The following is a 21,499-nucleotide window of genomic DNA, read 5'->3' as shown; positions in this document are numbered from 1 at the left end:
AATATTAATTACAGAGAAAGGATTTTATAGAATAGCATGTCATATCACTTAATCTGGCATAGGCAAAGACACGACAGTAGTGTGTGTCCTTCAGATATCCTAACCTCACACAATGTGATAAACACGTAACTACAGACAAACACACATGAACGGACAAACGTGCACACACACTCTATACAGTGAGTGGAAGGCCTATGCACCAGGGTGGTGGGCAGCGGCTAGGGCTGCTTAGTTTATTTGGCTGGTGTCGTGTGTACATCACATTAAACCCTGAACATCTCATCACCAGTAACCATGCTTAGTTTACTTGGCTGGTGTCGTGTGTACATCACATTAAACCCTGAACATCTCATCACCAGTAACCATGCTTAGTTTACTTGGCTGGTGTCGTGTGTACATCACATTAAACCCTGAACATCTCATCACCAGTAACCATGCTTAGTTTACTTGGCTGGTGTCGTGTGTACATCACATTAAACCCTGAACATCTCATCACCAGTAACCATGCTTAGTTTATAGGGCTACTTCTCTGTTTGAATGAAAGCAGGGCCTTGATAAGACACACGTCCTCCTGAACCAATGACCTGTGTTAAGGGTCCGTAATTGTCTTTTTCCTGCCTCCTCTAAATCTCCCCAGTGCCCTCCTCATATCGCTCTACGCCAGCATAACACTTCACTCCACCACCGCACCGCAGCCCGTAACCTAGCAACGGCCCGCTGGAGGCCTGAAGAGCAGCAGCTTCCGTTTGGTTTGGTGTGAGTGATGTGCCTTGGCAACAAAGTGAGCTCCTCTTCACTTCAGATGATAGGCAGCTTTATCTGTGTGTCGCTCGTAAGTATCTGTACACTGAGCTGTCTCTTACCTATAGAGAACACTGAGGATGAACATGTAGCCTATCTAGATCACTAAAGAAGGTCCAAGCAGAAAAATGTGACCAAGGGACTTCATTCATAACTAATGCCTTCTTATGATTCGCCTTGAACTTGTATGTCAGCCGTTGATTAAACAAATCAATCTATCGTCTAGGTAATAGAAAGTGTGTGTGTTGTTTGTGAAGTGTTTGATCTGTACTCACCCGCAGTCATCTGCATGTATCCAGCCAGTGTACAGATCCTCCTCTCACAGCCTCCGCTGGGCAAGAAGATGGTGATGATGGCCAACAGGGAGCTGACCGCCAGTACAGCACATCCTCCAGAACAGAGCACTACACTCGTCTGAAACACACAGAACATTTAATCAGATGCTTTTATCCAAAGACATTGTCAATAGTGACTGTGACACATATACGTGTAGTAGGTATACAGTTGAAGTCGGGAAGTTTACATACACTTAGGTTGGAGTCATTAAAACTCGTTTTTCAACCACTCCACAAATTTCTTGATAACAAACTATAGTTTTGGCAAATCGGTTAGGAGATCTACTTTGTGCATGACACAAGTAATTTTTACAACAATTGTTTACAGACAGATTATTTCACTTATAATTCACTGTATCACAATTCCAGTGGGTCAGAGGTTTACATACACTAAGTTGACTGTACCTTCAAACAGCTTGGAAAATTCCAGAAAATTATGTCATGGCTTTAAAAGCTGATAGGCTAAATGACATAATTTCAGTCAATTGGAGGTGTACCTGTGGATGTATTTCAAGGTCTATTTCAAACTCAGTGCCTCCTTGCTTGACATCATGGGAAAATCTAAAGAAATCCGCCAAAAGAATTGTAGACCTCCACAAGTCTGGTTCATCCTTGGGAGCAATTTCTAAACGCCTGAAGGTACCACGTTCATCTGTACAAACAATAGTACGCAAGTATAAACACCATGGGACCACGCAGCCGTCATACCGCTCAGGAAGGAGACGCGTTCTGTCTTCTAAAGATTAACGTACTTTGATGCGAAAAGTGCAAATCAATCCCAGAACAACAGCAAAGGACCTTGTGAAGATGCTGGAGGAAACAGGTACAAAAGTATCTATATCCACAGTAAAACGAGTCCTATATCGACATAACCTGAAAGGCCACTCAGCAAGGAAGAAGCCACTGCTCCAAAACCGCCATAAAGCCGGACTACAGTTTGCAACTGCACATGGGGACAAAGATTGTACTTTTTGGAGAAATGTCCTCTGGTCTGATGAAACAAAAATAGAACTGTTTGGCCATAATGACCATCGTTATGTTTCGAGGAAAAAGGGGGAGGCTTGCAAGCCGAAGAACACCATCCCAACCGTGAAGCATGGGGGTGGCAGCATCATGTTGTGGGGGTGCTTTGCTGCAGGAGGGACTGGCGCACTTCACAAAATAGATGGCATAATGACGCAGGAAAATTATGTGGATATATTGAAGCAACATCTCAAGACATAATTTAGGAAGTTCAAGCTTGGTCGCAAATGGTTCTTCCAAATGGACAATGACCCCAAGCATGCTTCCAAAATTGTGGCAAAATGGCTTAAGGACAATAATGTCAAGGTATTGGAATGGCCATCACAAAGCCCTGACCTCAATCACATAGAAAATGTGTGGGCAGAACTGAAAAAGTGTGTGTGAGCAAGGAGTCTCTTCATTCATTAGGCCTTAACTCTGTCTCACACTGACTGTCTCTGGCTTTGATAAAGCTGCTGCACGTCCTCCTTCATACATCTATTCCTACCCCCGGAGAAAATGGGGACGGTTGCCTTCATTTTTTGATGAAGGTAAGAAAAAAAAGGAGAGATATGAAAAAGCAGCAACCCCTGCTTTTCTGAGATAAGTTACTCTATACTCTATTTAGAGCAGAGATGCAATAACTACAACAGAATAACTTGGTTAAGATTAAATTAGTTATCTTTATCTATCATACATAGAGTATCAGTCAATGCCTTCCCTCTCAAACACTGTAATTTATAAAGCTCTTACATTGCACTCAAAGCACTCACAGTCACAATAGTGAGTGTCCTTTACAAGTGTGTCTGGTGATTGTGGAAAGAAATTCAGAATGCAACCTTTTTAGAATTGTGTCATTATCTTCCAAGAAAAATAATTGTGCAGCTGAATAGCTCCATCATTACGAAGGAGTCAGAAAGAAAAGGAGGGAGGAGATATGTGCTGTTACACTGGGTTAAATCAACGTTTATTAATGGATCATAATCCAAGCAATAATCAACAGTGAACAATATTGATTTACGATGATGGTGATGATGACGATGATGGTAATGACAAAGGTGCTGGTGCTGCATTGCTGATATTATGAGAGGTGAGAGGAAGGTATGCAGACTAGGCTAACGGATATAGAAAAGCCATTCAATATTATGTTCTTTATTCTCTTTTCCTCTCTCACTAAAATGATATTTATGTATGCATGGGAATGTCTAGTTCTTTCCCCCGTTGCTGGATCCTGCTTGGCTCACAGCCTCCTAGTGTAGAGCCTAGTTGCCTCCCTGCCGGGCTCTTTTACATTCATAGTGACACATAAAAAATATGCTGGGCCTCATAGAGCAGAGGAGAGGGGAGGGAAGGGGGGGGGGGGGGGGCAAGGCTGGAGTGGGGAAGGCCATCTATTCACCACAGTATTATAGTCCCCAAAATACATACCCACTTAGCAGAAGCAGTCATTTACTGTATGGAGCTACAGGTTACAGCATATTTCTCCACTACCAGAAGAGTTGTTGGTGTGTTTCTGTGGCTATCTTGTTTCATTCAGCAAATTAACTGGGAAGCAGTAATAGATTTATTCACATGGCATTTTACACTTGCCATGTAAAGGAACTCCCGAGACTAATAAAGCCTATCACAGTTGTTGCCCCGTTGGCGTCTATAAAACAAAACCTAAATTTCAATCTACGCGGCCAACATCAATCAAGTCTTCACATGTGTGTTTCTCTGCGAGCATGTGTCGGAAGTGTTCAGCTGTTGATGATACAAACACGTTATAATGACCTCATTATCATCACATCGTTTACTTACAGACAAGACAGAAAGACATGAGAGGCCCTTTTCCACTGCTGCATTGTGGCATGCTACACACTGCTTAGAGCACAGTTACTTAGTAGAAAATTGGGTTCTAATAGCGCTGACATTTTCAGTGATGCTTTCTAAATAGATTGTAATTATATGTGAATAACTACGCAGAGGAATTAAACAGCACAACAAGATGGAGATGGAGAAAGTCAATTTGAAGTCACACTGAAGAGGGAAATTGTAAAAACAAAAATGTCCATTCTGATTTTGGTGGAGAACATGAGGAGAATGAATAGACAGTGGAGAACATGAGGAGAATGAATAGACAGTGGAGAACATGAGGAGAATGAATAGACAGTGGAGAACATGAGGAGAATGAATAGACAGTGGAGAACATGAGGAGAATGAATAGACAGTGGAGAACATGAGGAGAATGAATAGACAGTGGAGAACATGAGGAGAATGAAGACAGTGGAGAACATGAGGAGAATGAATAGACAGTGGAGAACATGAGGAGAATGAATAGACAGTGGAGAATATGAGGAGAATGAATAGACAGTGGAGAACATGAGGAGAATGAATAGACAGTGGAGAACATGAGGAGAATGCATAGACAGTGGAGAACATGAGGAGAATGAATAGACAGTGGAGAACATGAGGAGAATGAATAGACAGTGGAGAACATGAGGAGAATGAATAGACAGTGGAGAACATGAGGAGAATGCATAGACAGTGGAGAACATGAGGAGAATGAATAGACAGTGGAGAACATGAGGAGAATGAATAGACAGTGGAGAACAGCCCTATCCTGTTATATGAGGACATTATTATCACTGTGGCTGTTCCGCATCTAAAGTAGATATATAGGAAACACTGGCCCAGGGTGGTCAGCCCTGTGGCATAAGACTACAGAAATGTTAAACCACACACAGTCACTCACACACATCCTAAAACACTAGCACAAAAGCACACGGCCCCACACATCCCGATGGTCAGGGCTGGGGCTCAGTCATAAAGACTGTTTTATTGGTTTCCTACTCCTAACAAATCCAATATCACATCCAAGGCCTGTACTGGAGAGTAATACTAGTTGCAGCACTGCTGCAGACCTAAATAAACCAAGGGACTTGAGTAATAAGGTATCATTCAGGTGGAGGCTCCATGGGTAACCTTTTCAAATGAAGTCAAGGAAGCCAAGGATTACACACTAAAGGCTAATAACATTTCATTGTATAATTGGGAGTTATACAATTGGTGGTTTGGAAGGAGCTGAGCACAAGTGCTGTTGCAGCCATAAAACAACCTGTCCTCTCTCCAAAGAAAGAATCACAATAGTATTTCCATGGAGCTTGTGAAAGTGCACATCCTAACCTCTTAATTCTGTTATAACAGCAGCATAAAGACCAGCCCATTAGTGCTCTCTGCATGCATGCATGCATACATACATACATACATACATACATACACACACACACACACACACACACACACACACACACACACACACACACACACACACACACACACACACACACACACACACACACATACACACACACACACACACACACACACACACACACACACACACACACACACACACACATACATACATACCCTTGACATAAACAACCCAGCCTCTTGACATTCTAAAGCATCACCTGTATAAAGGACTCTGGGTAAAGTGAGTTCATACCCGCTGCAGCCTAACTGATAAGCATGAAGACGTGATGTATTTGTTATGGTACTCAACTGACGTGTGGGTGCTGTTGTCTGTAAACTGGTATTGTTTTGCATACTGTAAGGGATGACACAGACCCAAAGCACAGCAGCTATGCTGGCCGATATTCTCTCTCTCCCTGTCGTCTCTCTCTCCACACCTTCCTTTTAGTTCCGTCCCTCCACTTGGCTAGCTCGACCCGGGGCACATCAGCATTCGGTGAAGAAACAGTGTAGCTGGCGACCACAGTAAGTGTCAGCCTTGACATCTCTCTGTGTCTGCCGAGCCTCGGCGGTGTCTGCCGAGCCTCGGCGGTGTCTGCCGAGCCTCGGCGGTGTCTGCCGAGCCTCGGCTGTACTATAATGTTCTGTTGCCCATTCGCTCTGTCACACACCTCCAAAAACACAACTTTACACTGTGACATCACACACACACACCTCCAAAAACACAACTTTACACTGTCACATCACACACACACACCTCCAAAAACACAACTTTACACTGTAACATCACACACACACACCTCCAAAAACAGAACTTTACACTGTCACATCACACACACACACCTCCAAAAACACAACTTTACACTGTAACATCACACACACACACCTCCAAAAACAGAACTTTACACTGTAACATCACACACACACACCTCCAAAAACACAACTTTACACTGTAACATCACACACACACACCTCCAAAAACACAACTTTACACTGTAACATCACACACACACACCTCCAAAAACACAACTTTACACTGTAACATCACACACCTCCAAAAACACAACTTTACACTGTAACATCACACACACACACCTCCAAAAACACAACTTTACACTGTAACATCACACACACACACCTCCAAAAACAGAACTTTACACTGTCACATCACACACACACACACACATACTAACCCACACACGCTTACACAAAGATCACTTTACCCTGAGAGAGGCTGAGTGAGGCTTGTTTATGTCTCTGTAGCTGACGCGTACACACACAGCTGGGACGGGCCCCTACTCCCTCATCTCCCTCTACCACACTTTCTCTCTCTCTTTTTCTCTCTTTTAATCAGTTGTTCCTCCTCCCTGATACTCTGTACTTGTCTTGTAACTTCATCATTTTCCGGACAATCCTTATAACCCTGCCAAAATGGTCACACAAATGCCGCTAGACCCCTAAATGAACGTGCTGAATAATACATCTATCTCCTCATTGATCTTTACTTGGGGAGAGTCGCCTAGTAGAGAGGAGAGGTTTGTGTGCATCTGTGTGTGTCGTGTCAGACTGTCCCCTGAACAGCTGACAAAAGCCAACACCAAGGGCCCATGCTGAGAGAATACAAGATGGAGAGAAAATGAGGGATAGGGCGGAGGAGATTAATGACCTGACAAGTGGAGGGAGTGTTCATTTATATGTTGAGGACAGCCAGGCCCCAGACAGAACATGACATTCAGAAGGCACTTATGAAGAGGACATGGGAATGTGGGAATGTTCTTGTAACGCTCAATGAGTGTATAGGTATGGAGTCAGGCGCAGAGAGCAAAAGGATGCGGGAAAAACACGCTTTAATGTCCAGAATAAATCACAGGAACAAAATAGAAAACAATAATGTGAAAAAATAAAGGACAGCGAGAAACCCGAAATGCAAACACAAACCACTCTAACACATACATACGAACAAGCCCGCACAAACAGAAGCGGGCTGAACGAACTTATATAACCCCACCCTAACAACCAAACAAGAAACAGGTGCAACCAATTAGACAAAACCAAACGAACACGGAACAAAGGATCGGTGGCAGCTAGTAGACCGGCGACGACGACCGCCGAGCGCCACCCGAACAAGAAGGGGAGTCACCTTCGGTAATATTCGTGACAGTTCTTCAGTTTCCCTTGAAACCAGACACGGATACAACAGGCAAATTCCTCAAATTCACCTCTGCAAATGGGTGCGCCTGTAAATGTATATTGTCCTCATTGAATAATAACGGGTGAAGTTAACATGTTATAACATAGGATGGTCGACGGTTACGAAATGTAACCGGTCATTAATTTGATTTACGGTGTTCCTATTCCCTCAGATCCTGTTCCACAGTAATTACCCTCTTCAATAACATGCTGAAGGTGAATGCTGATTGGAATGCTAATCTGTGACATGTATTTCCAGGCCTAGTTTAGCAGTAGGTGTTGGGTTCCCATAGAGCCAAGTGGAGTGGAGTTTCCCATAATCTCCCACATAAGGGGGAAAGTAACCATCCCATTCTGGGCAAGTCAGTGGGGGTAATACTAAACTGCCTATCATTGTCATAAGGAATCCACTATATTCGTGGCTGAAATAAGGCCCTGCTGGTAAGGTGACACGCTTTAATCAAAACACACAGCGGGAATCTAAAGTCAGCCATTAAACTTTCTCACTGGCTGAATGAACTGGGGCGAACTCTCTCTCTCTCCTCATTGTTTTCCCAGCAGTTTGCCCCCGGTCAGTCCCTCCCTTCAGCAGGCAGTAAGAGCCAGAACCAGGTGGGGGTGTTGGTGCTGGTGGGGGGGGGGGGGGGGGGGGGGGGCAAAAAGTCAAGTTCAACCAACAGAGCAGAGCCACTCTCGAACCCAGACCCCTGTGTGTGTGTGTGTGTGTGTGTGTGTGTGTGTGTGTGTGTGTGTGTGTGTGTGTGTGTGCGTGTGTCTACATGTGTACATGCATGTATACCCCAGTCAGACATGTGGAGTGGCCTCTCAGAGCCTCCCCTACAGGCTGCCTAATCCTTTCTACAGCTATACAGGACATAAAAGCAGGAGTGCAGAGCCACTGACCGATGGACAGAGGCCCTCTTTAGGACTGCATCCACACAGCCTGAGGAGTGCATTCCACAACTCAGCCCCCTCTTCCCCCTTGTCGTCCCAGTTTCCCTGGCCTGGCTCCTCTCAGGCCTCAGCCACAGGCAGCTGTCTTCTTGTCAGGGTCACTTACCACCTGCTGCCTGGAACCGCAATGGACGCCACGGTCTGTGTGCTTTGGAATGACTGAAGGACCGACACGGCCTCTTCATGGCCTCCTACTGCAGGTGAGTGGGTCTAGTTGCTCTCCATACTGTCTCCCCTAATGCTGATGCATTATTGCAGTTTTTTACTTCTTTGAGCGAATCACAGAAATGTAACTCCAGACTGCTATTCAGTACCTACTCTGAGTCTACAGGCCTAAATGCAAGGTCAGGAACAAAACCACCTCAGCAGGAAGCTGAAGGTACCGCACAACTTGGGCAATGTCTGATCAAGACAAATGTGGAAATAATGTATTCGATTCCCTCTGCAATGAACTATGAGAAGTCCGAGATGGAGAGATGCATATTCTGAACATTTCCATAATATCTGTTGTTGTGGGTGGTAGAAGCAGCAGCAGCAGGAACTGAGTGTGCAAACAGCACCATCATCCCACAGGAGACGTGATGTCTTTATGCAGATGCCAGAGCTATAGAAACCTATTGAATGGCTGTTGCATAAGGCTGTGGAGAGGATGGCTATGGGCCACAGTACAGAGCTAACTTCAGCTGCTATTTTAGAGCCATATTATTCTTCAAAACAGCTATTTTGTCTCCTCAGCATCCTCTTAAAATCAGGAAGCATTGCAGCCCGTGCAGTCTTTATTCGATCAATTACATTTCGTTTTTAATAGATCAAGAGCTAGATTTCCTTAGACACATCGTCACATATACACTGCTAAGATAAAACGCTAAGAAATTGGACTACATTTTTGGCCAATTCTCATTGGTCCATAAGGAGTAATAAAATAGCATCCCCACATTATACATAAGGCTAATCAAGGACGATGTGACCTTAATCAAACCCATCTGTCAGCTCTGTCCACCCACACTAAACATCACTGCACTAGCAGTCTGCACTGCTATTGGAAATGACTGTAGAATACACGGATGAAAACACTACAGCACAGCCAAGCTCACACATATCTAGTCACATCACCACTGCAAAAAGCCTTAACGCTCAAACACAGGCTCAGTTAGTCCAGCTGTATCAGGGCTCTATAGTTGTAAAGTTGTAAGACGGTTTCATGTAGCCTACAGTATTCTTCCCCTCACCATCACACCCCCTCTCTCCCTCCCTCCATCTCCCCCTTCCTCCCTCCCTCTCTCCCAAACCTCTGAAGCCTGCTCTCTAAAGGAGGAGTGATCCTCCACCCGAGGGCTTACACCCCATTAGCAGACAGCCACCTCATCACACACAAAGCCCCTTCTCCCCCACCCATCTCCCCCCACTCTCAATTAAATGGATGTTATTGTCCCAGGGGGAGGCAGGCACAGGGTCAGGTACAACGGATAAAATAACCACCTCTTCCCTCACCTGACTGGCTCCCAAACTCCCTCCCTCATTCCTTCTAACTCGTTTCCTCCCTTCCTACCCACTCCATTGGATTGTGGAAAATAATACATCACACGGCAGTCAGATCCGATCTAAGAAAAATGGATGGTGCGAACTGTCTTCACAGAGCTGTGTTAATGAGGACATCCCAGTCCCAGTCTCAGACTAGCCAAGGGATTGGGCGAGAGCCTCTGAAAAGGCTTCTTTTAATAACAGGTTAGTGGGGGGCTGTCAAAGAGAGAGAAAAGAGGAACCGCAGGCTCACTTTCTTCCTTTTTCTTCTTCTCTTTCAATAGAGGACTAATTTCATTGATACTTTATTTTTCTCCCCTAATTCTCTTGATAACAAACAAACATAGCATTTGCTTTTTGCTTTGAGGCTCATGCTAAACAGAGAACGGAGAAAAACACATGGGAATATAGAAGTCCAGAAAAAGCAAGCAGATATATGAACAGTAGTCATTCAGAATGGCATGTTTGCATGAAGTTGAGGGTGGAAATTATAGAAATCTGCCTGATAAACAAGCCAAATAAATCCAAGTCAACTATGTCTGATTGTGCTATTTATAGTAAACCCTTTGTAGCTGTGCATGTATGTCTGGCACACTTACAAACAGCAGGTAGAATACAGAGGCAGAAATCTACAATTATGTTAGATTTATTTATTTGACTAAGCAGCACTCTGAGCTGTACGAAGAAGAGAGCAGAGGGGAGGGCATGAGATGAGAGGAGGAGAGAGAGTTGAGAGGAGGAGAGAGAGATAAGAGAGCAGAGGGGAAAGAGAGAGATGAGGGGAGGAAAGAGAGCAGAGGGGAGGAAAGAGAGATGAGAGGAGGAGAGAGAGATAAGAGAGCAGAGGGGAGAGAGAGAGATGAGAGGAGGAGAGAGAGCAGAGGAGTGGATAGAGAGAAGAGAGCAGAGGGGAAAGAGAGAGATGAGAGGATGAGAGAGATGAGAGGAGAGAGAGATGAGAGGAGGAGAGAGATGAGAGGGGAGGAAAGAGCAGAGGGGAGAGAGAGAGATGTTAGGAGGAGAGAGTTAGATGAGACAGAGCAGAGGGGAGGAAAGAGAGCAGAGGGGAGGATAGAAAGATGAGAGAGAGGTGAGAGGATGAGAGAGATATGAGAGGAGGAGAGAGAGATGAGAGGAGGAGAGAGCGTTGAGAGGAGAGATACAAGAAGAAAGAGATGCAGGAGAGTGGTGAGAGGAGGAGAGAGAGATGAGGAGAGAGAGATGAGGAGAGAGCGGTGAGAGTAGGAGAGAGATATGAGAAGAAAGGGATGCAGAGAGAGCGGTGAGAGGAGGAGAGAGAGATGAGAGAGAGATGAGAGGAGGAGAGAGAGATGAGAGGAGGAGAGAGAGATGAGATGAGGAGAGAGCGGTGAGAGGAGGATAGAGAGATGAGAGGAGGAGAGAGAGATGAGAGGAGGAGAGAGAGATGAGAGGAGGAGAGAGAGAGATGAGGAGAGGGCGGTGAGAGTAGGAGAGATTTGAGAGGAGAGAGATGAGGAGAGAGCGGTGAGAGGAGGAGAGAGAGATGAGAGGAGGAGAGAGAGATGAGAGGAGGAGAGAGATACAAGAAGAAAGAGATGCAGAGAGAGCGGTGAGAGGAGGAAAGAGCGGTGAGAGGAGAGAGATACAAGAAGAAAGAGATGCAGGAGAGTGGTGACAGGAGGAGAGAGAGATGAGGAGAGAGCGGTGAGAGGAGGAGAGAGCGGTGAGAGGAGGAGAGAGAGATGAGGAGAGAGCCGCGAGAGGAGGAGAGAGAGATGAGGAGAGAGCAGTGAGAGGAGGAGAGAGAGATGAGGAGAGAGAGATGAGGAGAGAGCGGTGAGAGGAGGAGAGAGAGATGAGAGGAGGAGAGAGAGAGATGAGGAGAGGGCGGGGAGAGTAGGAGAGAGATGAGAGGAGGAGAGAGATGAGGAGAGAGCGGTGAGAGGAGGAGCGAGAGATGAGGAGGAGAGAGAGATGAGAGGAGGAGAGAGATACAAGAAGAAAGAGATGCAGAGAGAGCGGTGAGAGGAGGAGAGAGCGGTGAGAGGAGAGAGATACAAGAAGAAAGAGATGCAGGAGAGTGGTGACAGGAGGAGAGAGAGATGAGGAGAGAGCGGTGAGAGGAGGAGAGAGCGGTGAGAGGAGGAGAGAGAGATGAGGAGAGAGCCGTGAGAGCAGGAGAGAGAGATGAGGAGAGAGCAGTGAGAGGAGGAGAGAGAGATGAGGAGAGAGATGAGGAGAGAGCGGTGAGAGGAGGAGAGAGAGATGAGAGGAGGAGAGAGAGATGAGAGGAGGAGAGAGATACAAGAAGAAAGAGATGCAGAGAGAGCGGTGAGAGGAGGAGAGAGCGGTGAGAGGAGAGAGATACAAGAAGAAAGAGATGCAGGAGAGTGGTGACAGGAGGAGAGAGAGATGAGGAGAGAGCGGTGAGAGGAGGAGAGAGCGGTGAGAGGAGGAGAGAGAGATGAGGAGAGAGCCGCGAGAGGAGGAGAGAGAGATGAGGAGAGAGCAGTGAGAGGAGGAGAGAGAGATGAGGAGAGAGAGATGAGGAGAGAGAGGTGAGAGGAGGAGAGAGATGAGAGGAGGAGAGAGAGAGATGAGGAGAGGGCGGGGAGAGTAGGAGAGAGATGAGAGGAGGAGAGAGATGAGGAGAGAGCGGTGAGAGGAGGAGCGAGAGATGAGGAGGAGAGAGAGATGAGAGGAGGAGAGAGATACAAGAAGAAAGAGATTCAGAGAGAGCGGTGAGAGGAGGAGGGAGCGGTGAGAGGAGAGAGATACAAGAAGAAAGAGATGCAGGAGAGTGGTGAGAGGAGGAGAGAGATATAAGAAGAAGGGGATGCAGAGAGAGCGGTGAGAGGAGGAGAGAGAGATGAGAGAGAGATGAGAGGAGGAGAGAGAGATGAGAGGAGGAGAGAGAGAGATGAGGAGAGGGCGGTGAGAGTAGGAGAGAGAGATGAGAGGAGGAGAGAGAGATGAGAGGAGGAGAGAGAGAGATGAGGAGAGGGCGGTGAGAGTAGGTGAGAGATGAGAGGAGGAGAGAGATGAGGAGAGAGCGGTGAGAGTAGGAGAGAGATATAAGAAGAAAGGGATGCAGAGAGAGCGGTGAGAGGAGGAGAGAGAGATGAGAGAGAGATGAGAGGAGGAGAGAGAGATGAGAGGAGGAGAGAGAGAGATGAGGAGAGGGCGGTGAGAGTAGGAGAGAGAGATGAGAGGAGGAGAGAGAGATGAGAGAAGGAGAGAGAGAGATGAGGAGAGGGCGGTGAGAGTAGGAGAGAGATGAGAGGAGGAGAGAGATGAGGAGAGAGCGGTGAGAGGAGGAGAGAGAGATGAGAGGAGGAGAGAGAGATGAGAGGAGGAGAGAGATACAAGAAGAAAGAGATAAAGAGAGAGCGGTGAGAGGAGGAGAGAGCGGTGAGAGGAGGAGAGAGCGGTGAGAGGAGAGAGATACAAGAAGAAAGAGATGCAGGAGAGTGGTGACAGGAGGAGAGAGAGATGAGGAGAGAGCGGTGAGAGGAGGAGAGAGCGGTGAGAGGAGGAGAGAGAGATGAGGAGAGAGCCGTGAGAGGAGGAGAGAGAGATGAGGAGAGAGCGGTGAGAGGAGGAGGGAGAGATGAGGAGAGAGCGGTGAGAGGAGTAGAGAGAGATGAGGAGAGAGCGGTGAGAGGAGGAGAGAGATAAAGGAAGAAAGGGATGCAGAGAGAGCAGTGAGAGTAGGAGAGAGAAGATGCAGAGAGAGCAGTGAGAGTAGGAGAGAGAAGATGCAGAGAGAGATGAGAGTAGGAGAGAGAAGATGCAGAGAGAGCGGTGAGAGTAGGAAAGAGAAGATGCAGAGAGAGCGGTGAGAGTAGGAGAGAGAAGATGCAGAGAGAGCGGTGAGAGGAGGAGAGAGAAGATGCAGAGAGAGAGATGAGAGGAGGAGAGAGAAGATGCAGAGAGAGCGGTGAGAGGAGGAGAGAGAAGATGCAGAGAGAGCGGTGAGAGTAGGAGAGAGAAGATGCAGAGAGAGTGGTGAGAGTAGGAGAGAGAAGATGCAGAGAGAGCGGTGAGAGGAGGAGAGAGATGAGGAGAGAGCGGTGAGAGGAGGAGAGAGAGATGAGGAGAGAGGTGAGAGTAGGAGAGAGAGATGAGAGTAGGAGAGAGAAGATGTGGAGAGAGCGGTGAGAGTAGGAGAGAGAAGATGAGGAGAGAGCGGTGAGAGGAGGAGAGAGAGATGAGGAGAGAGCGGTGAGAGGAGGAGAGAGAGATGAGGAGAGAGAGATGTGGAGAGAGCGGTGAGAGGAGGAGAGAGAGATGAGGAGAGAGCGGTGAGAGGAGGAGAGAGAGATGAGGAGAGAGAGATGAGGAGAGAGCGGTGAGAGGAGGAGAGAGAGATGAGGAGAGAGCGGTGAGAGTAGGAGAGAGAGATGAGAGTAGGAGAGAGAAGATGCAGAGAGAGCGGTGAGAGTAGGAGAGAGAGATGAGGAGAGAGCGGTGAGAGGAGGAGAGAGAGATGAGGAGAGAGCGGTGAGAGGAGGAGAGAGAGATGAGGAGAGAGCAGTGAGAGGAGGAGAGAGAGATGAGGAGAGAGCGGTGAGAGTAGGAGAGAGATAAGAGTAGGAGAGAGAAGATTCAGAGAGAGCGGTGAGAGGAGGAGAGAGAGATGAGGAGAGAGCGGTGAGAGGAGGAGAGAGAGATGAGGAGAGAGCGGTGAGAGGGGGAGAGAGAGATGAGGAGAGAGCGGTGAGAGTAGGAGAGAGAGATGAGGAGAGAGCGGTGAGAGGAGGAGAGAGAGATGAGGAGAGAGCGGTGAGAGGAGGAGAGAGAGATGAGGAGAGAGCGGTGAGAGGAGGAGAGAGAGATGAGAGGAGGAGAGAGAAGATGCAGAGAGAGCGGTGAGAGTAGGAGAGAGAGATGAGAGGAGGAGAGAGAGATGAGATAAGGAGAGAGAGAGAGAGGAGGAGAGAGAAGATGCAGAGAGAGCGGTGAGAGTAGGAGAGAGAGATGAGAGGAGGAGAGAGAGATGAGATTAGGAGAGAGAGAGAGAGGAGGAGAGAGAAGATGCAGAGAGAGCGGTGAGAGTAGGAGAGAGAGATGAGAGGAGGAGAGAGAGATGAGATTAGGAGAGAGAGAGAGAGGAGGAGAGAGAAGATGCAGAGAGAGCGGTGAGAGGAGGAGAGAGAGATGCAGAGAGAGCGGTGAGAGTAGGAGAGAGAAGATGCAGAGAGAGCGGTGAGAGGAGGAGAGAGAGATGCAGAGAGAGCGGTGAGAGTAGGAGAGAGAAGATGCAGAGAGAGCGGTGAGAGTAGGAGAGAGAGATGAGAGGAGGAGAGAGAGATGAGATTAGGAGAGAGAGAGAGAGGAGAGAGAAGATGCAGAGAGAGCGGTGAGAGGAGGAGAGAGAGATGCAGAGAGAGCGGTGAGAGTAGGAGAGAGAAGATGCAGAGAGAGCGGTGAGAGTAGGAGAGAGAAGATGCAGAGAGAGCGGTGAGAGTAGGAGAGAGAGATGTGAGTAGGAGAGAAAAGATGCAGAGAGAGCGGTGAGAGGAGGAGAGAGAGATGCAGAGAGAGCGGTGAGAGGAGGAGAGAGAAGATGCAGAGAGAGCGGTGAGAGTAGGAGAGAGAAGATGCAGAGAGAGCAGTGAGAGGAGGAGAGAGAGATTAGGAGAGAGAGATGAGAGTAGGAGAGAGAGATGAGAGGAGGAGAGAGAAGATGCAGAGAGAGAGATGAGAGGAGGAGAGAGAATATGCAGAGAGAGCAGTGAGAGGAGGAGAGAGATTAGGAGAGAGATGAGAGTAGGAGAGAGAAGATGCAGAGAGAGCGGTGAGAGTAGGAGAGAGAGATGAGAGGAGGAGAGAAGATGCAGAGAGAGCGGTGAGAGTAGGAGAGAGAAGAGGCAGAGAGAGCGGTGAGAGGAGGAGAGAGAGATGCAGAGAGAGCGGTGAGAGGAGGAGAGAGAAGATGCAGAGAGAGCGGTGAGAGTAGGAGAGAGAAGATGCAGAGAGAGCAGTGAGAGGAGGAGAGAGAGATTAGGAGAGAGAGATGAGAGTAGGAGAGAGAAATGAGAGGAGGAGAGAGAAGATGCAGAGAGAGAGATGAGAGGAGGAGAGAGAAGATGCAGAGAGAGCAGTGAGAGGAGGAGAGAGAGATTAGGAGAGAGAGATGAGAGTAGGAGAGAGAGATGAGAGGAGGAGAGAGAAGATGCAGAGAGAGAGATGAGAGGAGGAGAGAGAAGATGCAGAGAGAGAGATGAGAGGAGGAGAGAGAAGATGCAGAGAGAGAGATGAGAGGAGGAGAGAGAAGATGCAGAGAGAGAGATGAGAGGAGGAGAGAGAAGATGCAGAGAGAGAGATGAGAGGAGGAGAGAGAAGATGCAGAGAGAGAGATGAGAGGAGGAGAGAGAAGATGCAGAGAGAGAGATGAGAGGAGGAGAGAGAAGATGCAGAGAGAGAGATGAGAGGAGGAGAGAGAAGATGCAGAGAGAGAGATGAGAGGAGGAGAGAGAAGATGCAGAGAGAGCGGTGAGAGGAGGAGAGAGAAGATGCAGAGAGAGCGGTGAGAGGAGGAGAGAGAAGATGCAGAGAGAGAGATGAGAGGAGGAGAGAGAAGGTGCAGAGAGAGAGATGAGAGGAGGAGAGAGAGAGATGCAGAGAGAGCGGTGAGAGGAGGAGAGAGAAGATGCAGAGAGAGAGATGAGAGGAGGAGAGAGAAGATGCAGAGAGAGAGATGAGAGGAGAGAGAGAGATGAGGAGAGAGAGAGAGAGGAGGAGAGAGAAGATGCAGAGAGAGAGATGAGAGGAGGAGAGAGAAGAGAGAGAGATGAGAGGAGGAGAGAGAAGATGCAGAGAGAGAGATGAGAGGAGGAGAGAGAGATGAGGAGAGAGAAGATGCAGAGAGAGAGATGAGAGGAGGAGAGAGAAGATGCAGAGAGAGCGGTGAGAGGAGGAGAGAGAAGATGCAGAGAGAGCAGTGAGAGGAGGAGAGAGAAGATGCAGAGAGAGCGGTGAGAGTAGGAGAGAGAGATGAGAGGAGGAGAGAGAGATGCAGAGAGAGAGATGAGAGGAGGAGAGAGAGATGAGGAGAGAGAGATGAGAGGAGGAGAGAGAAGATGCAGAGAGAGAGATGAGAGGAGGAGAGAGAAGATGCAGAGAGAGCGGTGAGAGGAGGAGAGAGAAGATGCAGAGAGAGAGATGAGAGGAGGAGAGAGAAGATGCAGAGATAGTGATGAGAGGAGGAGAGAGAAGATGCAGAGAGAGAGATGAGAGGAGGAGAGAGAAGATGCAGAGAGAGAGATGAGAGGAGGAGAGAGAAGATGCAGAGAGAGAGATGAGAGGAGGAGAGAGAAGATGCAGAGAGAGAGATGAGAGGAGGAGAGAGAAGATGCAGAGAGAGTGATGAGAGGAGGAGAGAGAAGATGCAGAGAGAGAGATGATGAGAGGAGGAGAGAGAAGATGCAGAGAGAGAGATGAGAGGAGGAGAGAGAAGATGAAGATGAGAGAGAGAGTGAGAGGAGGAGAGAGAAGATGCAGAGAGAGCGGTGAGAGTAGGAGAGAGAGATGAGAGGAGGAGAGAGAGATGAGATTAGGAGAGAGAGAGAGAGGAGGAGAGAGAAGATGCAGAGAGAGAGATGAGAGGAGGAGAGAGAAGATGCAGAGAGAGAGATGAGAGGAGGAGAGAGAAGATGCAGAGAGAGCGGTGAGAGGAGGAGAGAGAAGATGCAGAGAGAGAGATGAGAGGAGGAGAGAGAAGATGCAGAGATAGTGGTGAAAGGAGGAGAGAGAAGATGCAGAGAGAGTGATGAGAGGAGGAGAGAGAAGATGCAGAGAGAGTGATGAGAGGAGGAGAGAGAAGATGCAGAGAGAGTGATGAGAGGAGGAGAGAGAAGATGCAGAGAGAGAGATGAGAGGAGGAGAGAGAAGATGCAGAGAGTGATGAGGAGGAGAGAGAAGATGCAGAGAGAGTGATGAGAGGAGGAGAGAGAAGATGCAGAGAGAGAGATGAGAGGAGGAGAGAGAAGATGCAGAGAGAGAGATGAGAGGAGGAGAGAGAAGATGCAGAGAGAGAGATGAGAGGAGGAGAGAGAGATGGAGAGAGAGAGATGCAGAGAGAGAGATGAGAGGAGGAGAGAGAAGATGCAGAGAGATGAGAGGAGGAGAGAGAAGATGCAGAGAGAGAGATGAGAGGAGGAGAGAGAAGATGCAGAGAGAGAGATGAGAGGAGGAGAGAGAGATGAGAGAGAGAGAGAGAGAGAGATGAGAGGAGGAGAGAGAAGATGCAGAGAGAGAGATGAGAGGAGGAGAGAGAAGATGCAGAGAGAGAGATGAGAGGAGGAGAGAGAAGATGCAGAGAGAGAGATGCAGAGAGAGAGATGAGAGGAGGAGAGAGAAGATGCAGAGAGAGAGATGAGAGGAGGAGAGAGAAGATGCAGAGAGAGAGATGAGAGGAGGAGAGAGAAGATGAGATGAGAGGAGGAGAGAGAAGATGCAGAGAGAGAGATGAGAGGAGGAGAGAGAAGATGCAGAGAGAGAGATGAGAGGAGGAGAGAGAAGATGCAGAGAGAGAGATGAGAGGAGGAGAGAGAAGATGCAGAGAGAGAGATGAGAGGAGGAGAGAGAAGATGCAGAGAGAGAGATGAGAGGAGGAGAGAGAAGATGCAGAGAGAGAGATGAGAGGAGGAGAGAGAAGATGCAGAGAGAGAGATGAGAGGAGGAGAGAGAAGATGCAGAGAGAGAGATGAGAGGAGGAGAGAGAAGATGCAGAGAGAGCAGAGAGAGAGATGAGAGGAGGAGAGAGAAGATGCAGAGAGAGAGATGAGAGGAGGAGAGAGAAGATGCAGAGAGAGAGATGAGAGGAGGAGAGAGAAGATGCAGAGAGAGAGATGAGAGGAGGAGAGAGAAGATGCAGAGAGAGAGATGAGAGGAGGAGAGAGAAGATGCAGAGAGAGAGATGAGAGGAGGAGAGAGAAGATGCAGAGAGAGAGATGAGAGGAGGAGAGAGAAGATGCAGAGAGAGAGATGAGAGGAGGAGAGAGAAGATGCAGAGAGAGAGATGAGAGGAGGAGAGAGAAGATGCAGAGAGAGAGATGAGAGGAGGAGAGAGAAGATGCAGAGAGAGAGATGAGAGGAGGAGAGAGAAGATGCAGAGAGAGAGATGAGAGGAGGAGAGAGAAGATGCAGAGAGAGATGAGAGGAGGAGAGAGAAGATGCAGAGAGAGAGATGAGAGGAGGAGAGAGAAGATGCAGAGAGAGAGATGAGAGGAGGAGAGAGAAGATGCAGAGAGAGAGATGAGAGGAGGAGAGAGAAGATGCAGAGAGAGAGATGAGAGGAGGAGAGAGAAGATGCAGAGAGAGAGATGAGAGGAGGAGAGAGAAGATGCAGAGAGAGAGATGAGAGGAGGAGAGAGAAGATGCAGAGAGAGAGATGAGAGGAGGAGAGAGAAGATGCAGAGAGAGAGATGAGAGGAGGAGAGAGAAGATGCAGAGAGAGGGATGAGAGGAGGAGAGAGAAGATGCAGAGAGAGAGATGAGAGGAGGAGAGAGAATATGCAGAGAGAGAGATGAGAGGAGGAGAGAGAAGATGCAGAGAGAGCGGTGAGAGGAGGAGAGATAAGATGCAGAGAGAGAGATGAGAGGAGGAGAGAGAGATGAGAGGAGGAGAGAGAAGATGCAGAGAGAGAGATGAGAGGAGGAGAGAGAGATGAGGAGAGTGAAGATGCAGAGAGAGAGATGAGAGGAGGAGAGAGAAGATGCAGAGAGAGAGATGAGAGGAGGAGAGAGAAGATGCAGAGAGAGAGATGAGAGGAGGAGAGAGAAGATGCAGAGAGAGAGATGAGAGGAGGAGAGAGAAGATGCAGAGAGAGAGATGAGAGGAGGAGAGAGAAGATGCAGAGAGAGAGATGAGAGGAGGAGAGAGAAGATGCAGAGAGAGAGATGAGAGGAGGAGAGAGAAGATGCAGAGAGAGCGGTGAGAGGAGGAGAGAGAAGATGCAGAGAGAGAGGTGAGAGGAGGAGAGAGAAGATGCAGAGAGAGAGATGAGAGGAGGAGAGAGAAGATGCAGAGAGAGAGATGAGAGGAGGAGAGAGAAGATGCAGAGAGAGAGATGAGAGGAGGAGAGAGAAGATGCAGAGAGAGAGATGAGAGGAGGAGAGAGAAGATGCAGAGAGAGAGAGATGAGAGGAGGAGAGAGAAGATGCAGAGAGAGAGATGAGAGGAGGAGAGAGAAGATGCAGAGAGAGAGATGAGAGGAGGAGAGAGAAGATGCAGAGAGAGAGATGAGAGAGGAGGAGAGAGAAGATGCAGAGAGAGAGATGAGAGGAGGAGAGAGAAGATGCAGAGAGAGTGATGAGAGGAGGAGAGAGAAGATGCAGAGAGAGTGATGAGAGGAGGAGAGAGAAGATGCAGAGAGAGAGATGAGAGGAGGAGAGAGAAGATGCAGAGAGAGAGATGAGAGGAGGAGAGAGAAGATGCAGAGAGAGAGATGAGAGGAGGAGAGAGAAGATGCAGAGAGAGAGATGAGAGGAGGAGAGAGAAGATGGAGAGAGAGAGATGAGAGTAGGAGAGAGAGATGAGAGGAGGAGAGAGAAGATGCAGAGAGAGAGATGAGAGGAGGAGAGAGAAGATGCAGAGAGAGAGAGATGAGAGGAGGAGAGAGAAGATGCAGAGAGAGAGATGAGAGGAGGAGAGAGAAGATGCAGAGAGAGAGATGAGAGGAGGAGAGAGAAGATGCAGAGAGAGAGATGAGAGGAGGAGAGAGAAGATGCAGAGAGAGCGGTGAGTTAGGAAAGGAATGGAAGATCCTGTATTCTAATTATTTTCCAATCCACATCCGTTGTTTCTGTAATACTGTACAAACCCACACACTTATAAATACAATGTTCCCTTACTCTGGAAGGTCTGATAGTAACAACATTTGTTTTCACCGTGGGTGTTATATTTACCAACAGCATGATTAGAAATGCATAATCTCACCATACTGTACCCACCCCTGTTAGTTATGGTAAACAGCCCTTTCTTTAAAAATGAATTAAATTGATTATCAAAAACATGATAAAAGGCTCCTTCTCCATCCATACACACTAAAACGTAGTATTTTCTCTCTGATTAACATAACTTTGTAATAATCACTACAAAGCCTTCGAAAGGTAGAATGTAGGAAAAGAAGTCATCTGACAGGAGTGTTCTGGGTTCTGAGGTACAAGAGTCAAACATCAAACAGCTCTTTTGAGTAAGTTGGAACAAAACTCTGGAGAAAATGTTCCGTTTATGAGAGAAAACTATATGAGAATATTGTCAACCAGTCAAAAAGGATCAGAGATTTGTCAGCCTAGTATGCAGACATGGTTAGAGAGTGTGTGATTGAGGCTGTCACTGAGCGTACCTCTCATGCTCTGTCCACCCAGACTCACACTGCCAGGTAGCTGCTGTGTGACCTGGCCTACCACTGGTCCCCAATGCACATTTCAGAATTCATGTACATGGTACAATACCATAGCAACTGTAA

The 21,499-nt window shown here is 47.7% G+C and overlaps 1 protein-coding gene across 1 annotated transcript in view; it reads right to left on the bottom strand.

Moving 5' to 3' along the window:
- LOC139419498 (LHFPL tetraspan subfamily member 7 protein-like) overlaps positions 1–21,499 on the bottom strand; it is a 180,344-nt gene that overhangs the window by 134,312 nt on the left and 24,533 nt on the right. The window contains exon 2 of the mRNA XM_071169455.1: positions 1,077–1,215. Within this exon, the coding sequence (XP_071025556.1) occupies positions 1,077–1,215 (139 nt within the window). The remainder of the gene's footprint in view (positions 1–1,076; positions 1,216–21,499) is intronic.

The sequence above is a fragment of the Oncorhynchus clarkii genome, chromosome 10, assembly GCF_045791955.1.
Source record: "Oncorhynchus clarkii lewisi isolate Uvic-CL-2024 chromosome 10, UVic_Ocla_1.0, whole genome shotgun sequence".
In the NCBI taxonomy this organism is placed as follows: Eukaryota; Metazoa; Chordata; class Actinopteri; order Salmoniformes; family Salmonidae; genus Oncorhynchus; species Oncorhynchus clarkii.
The sequence above is the reverse complement of the archived record's forward strand: the minus strand, read 5'-3'. Positions and strand labels throughout refer to the sequence as shown.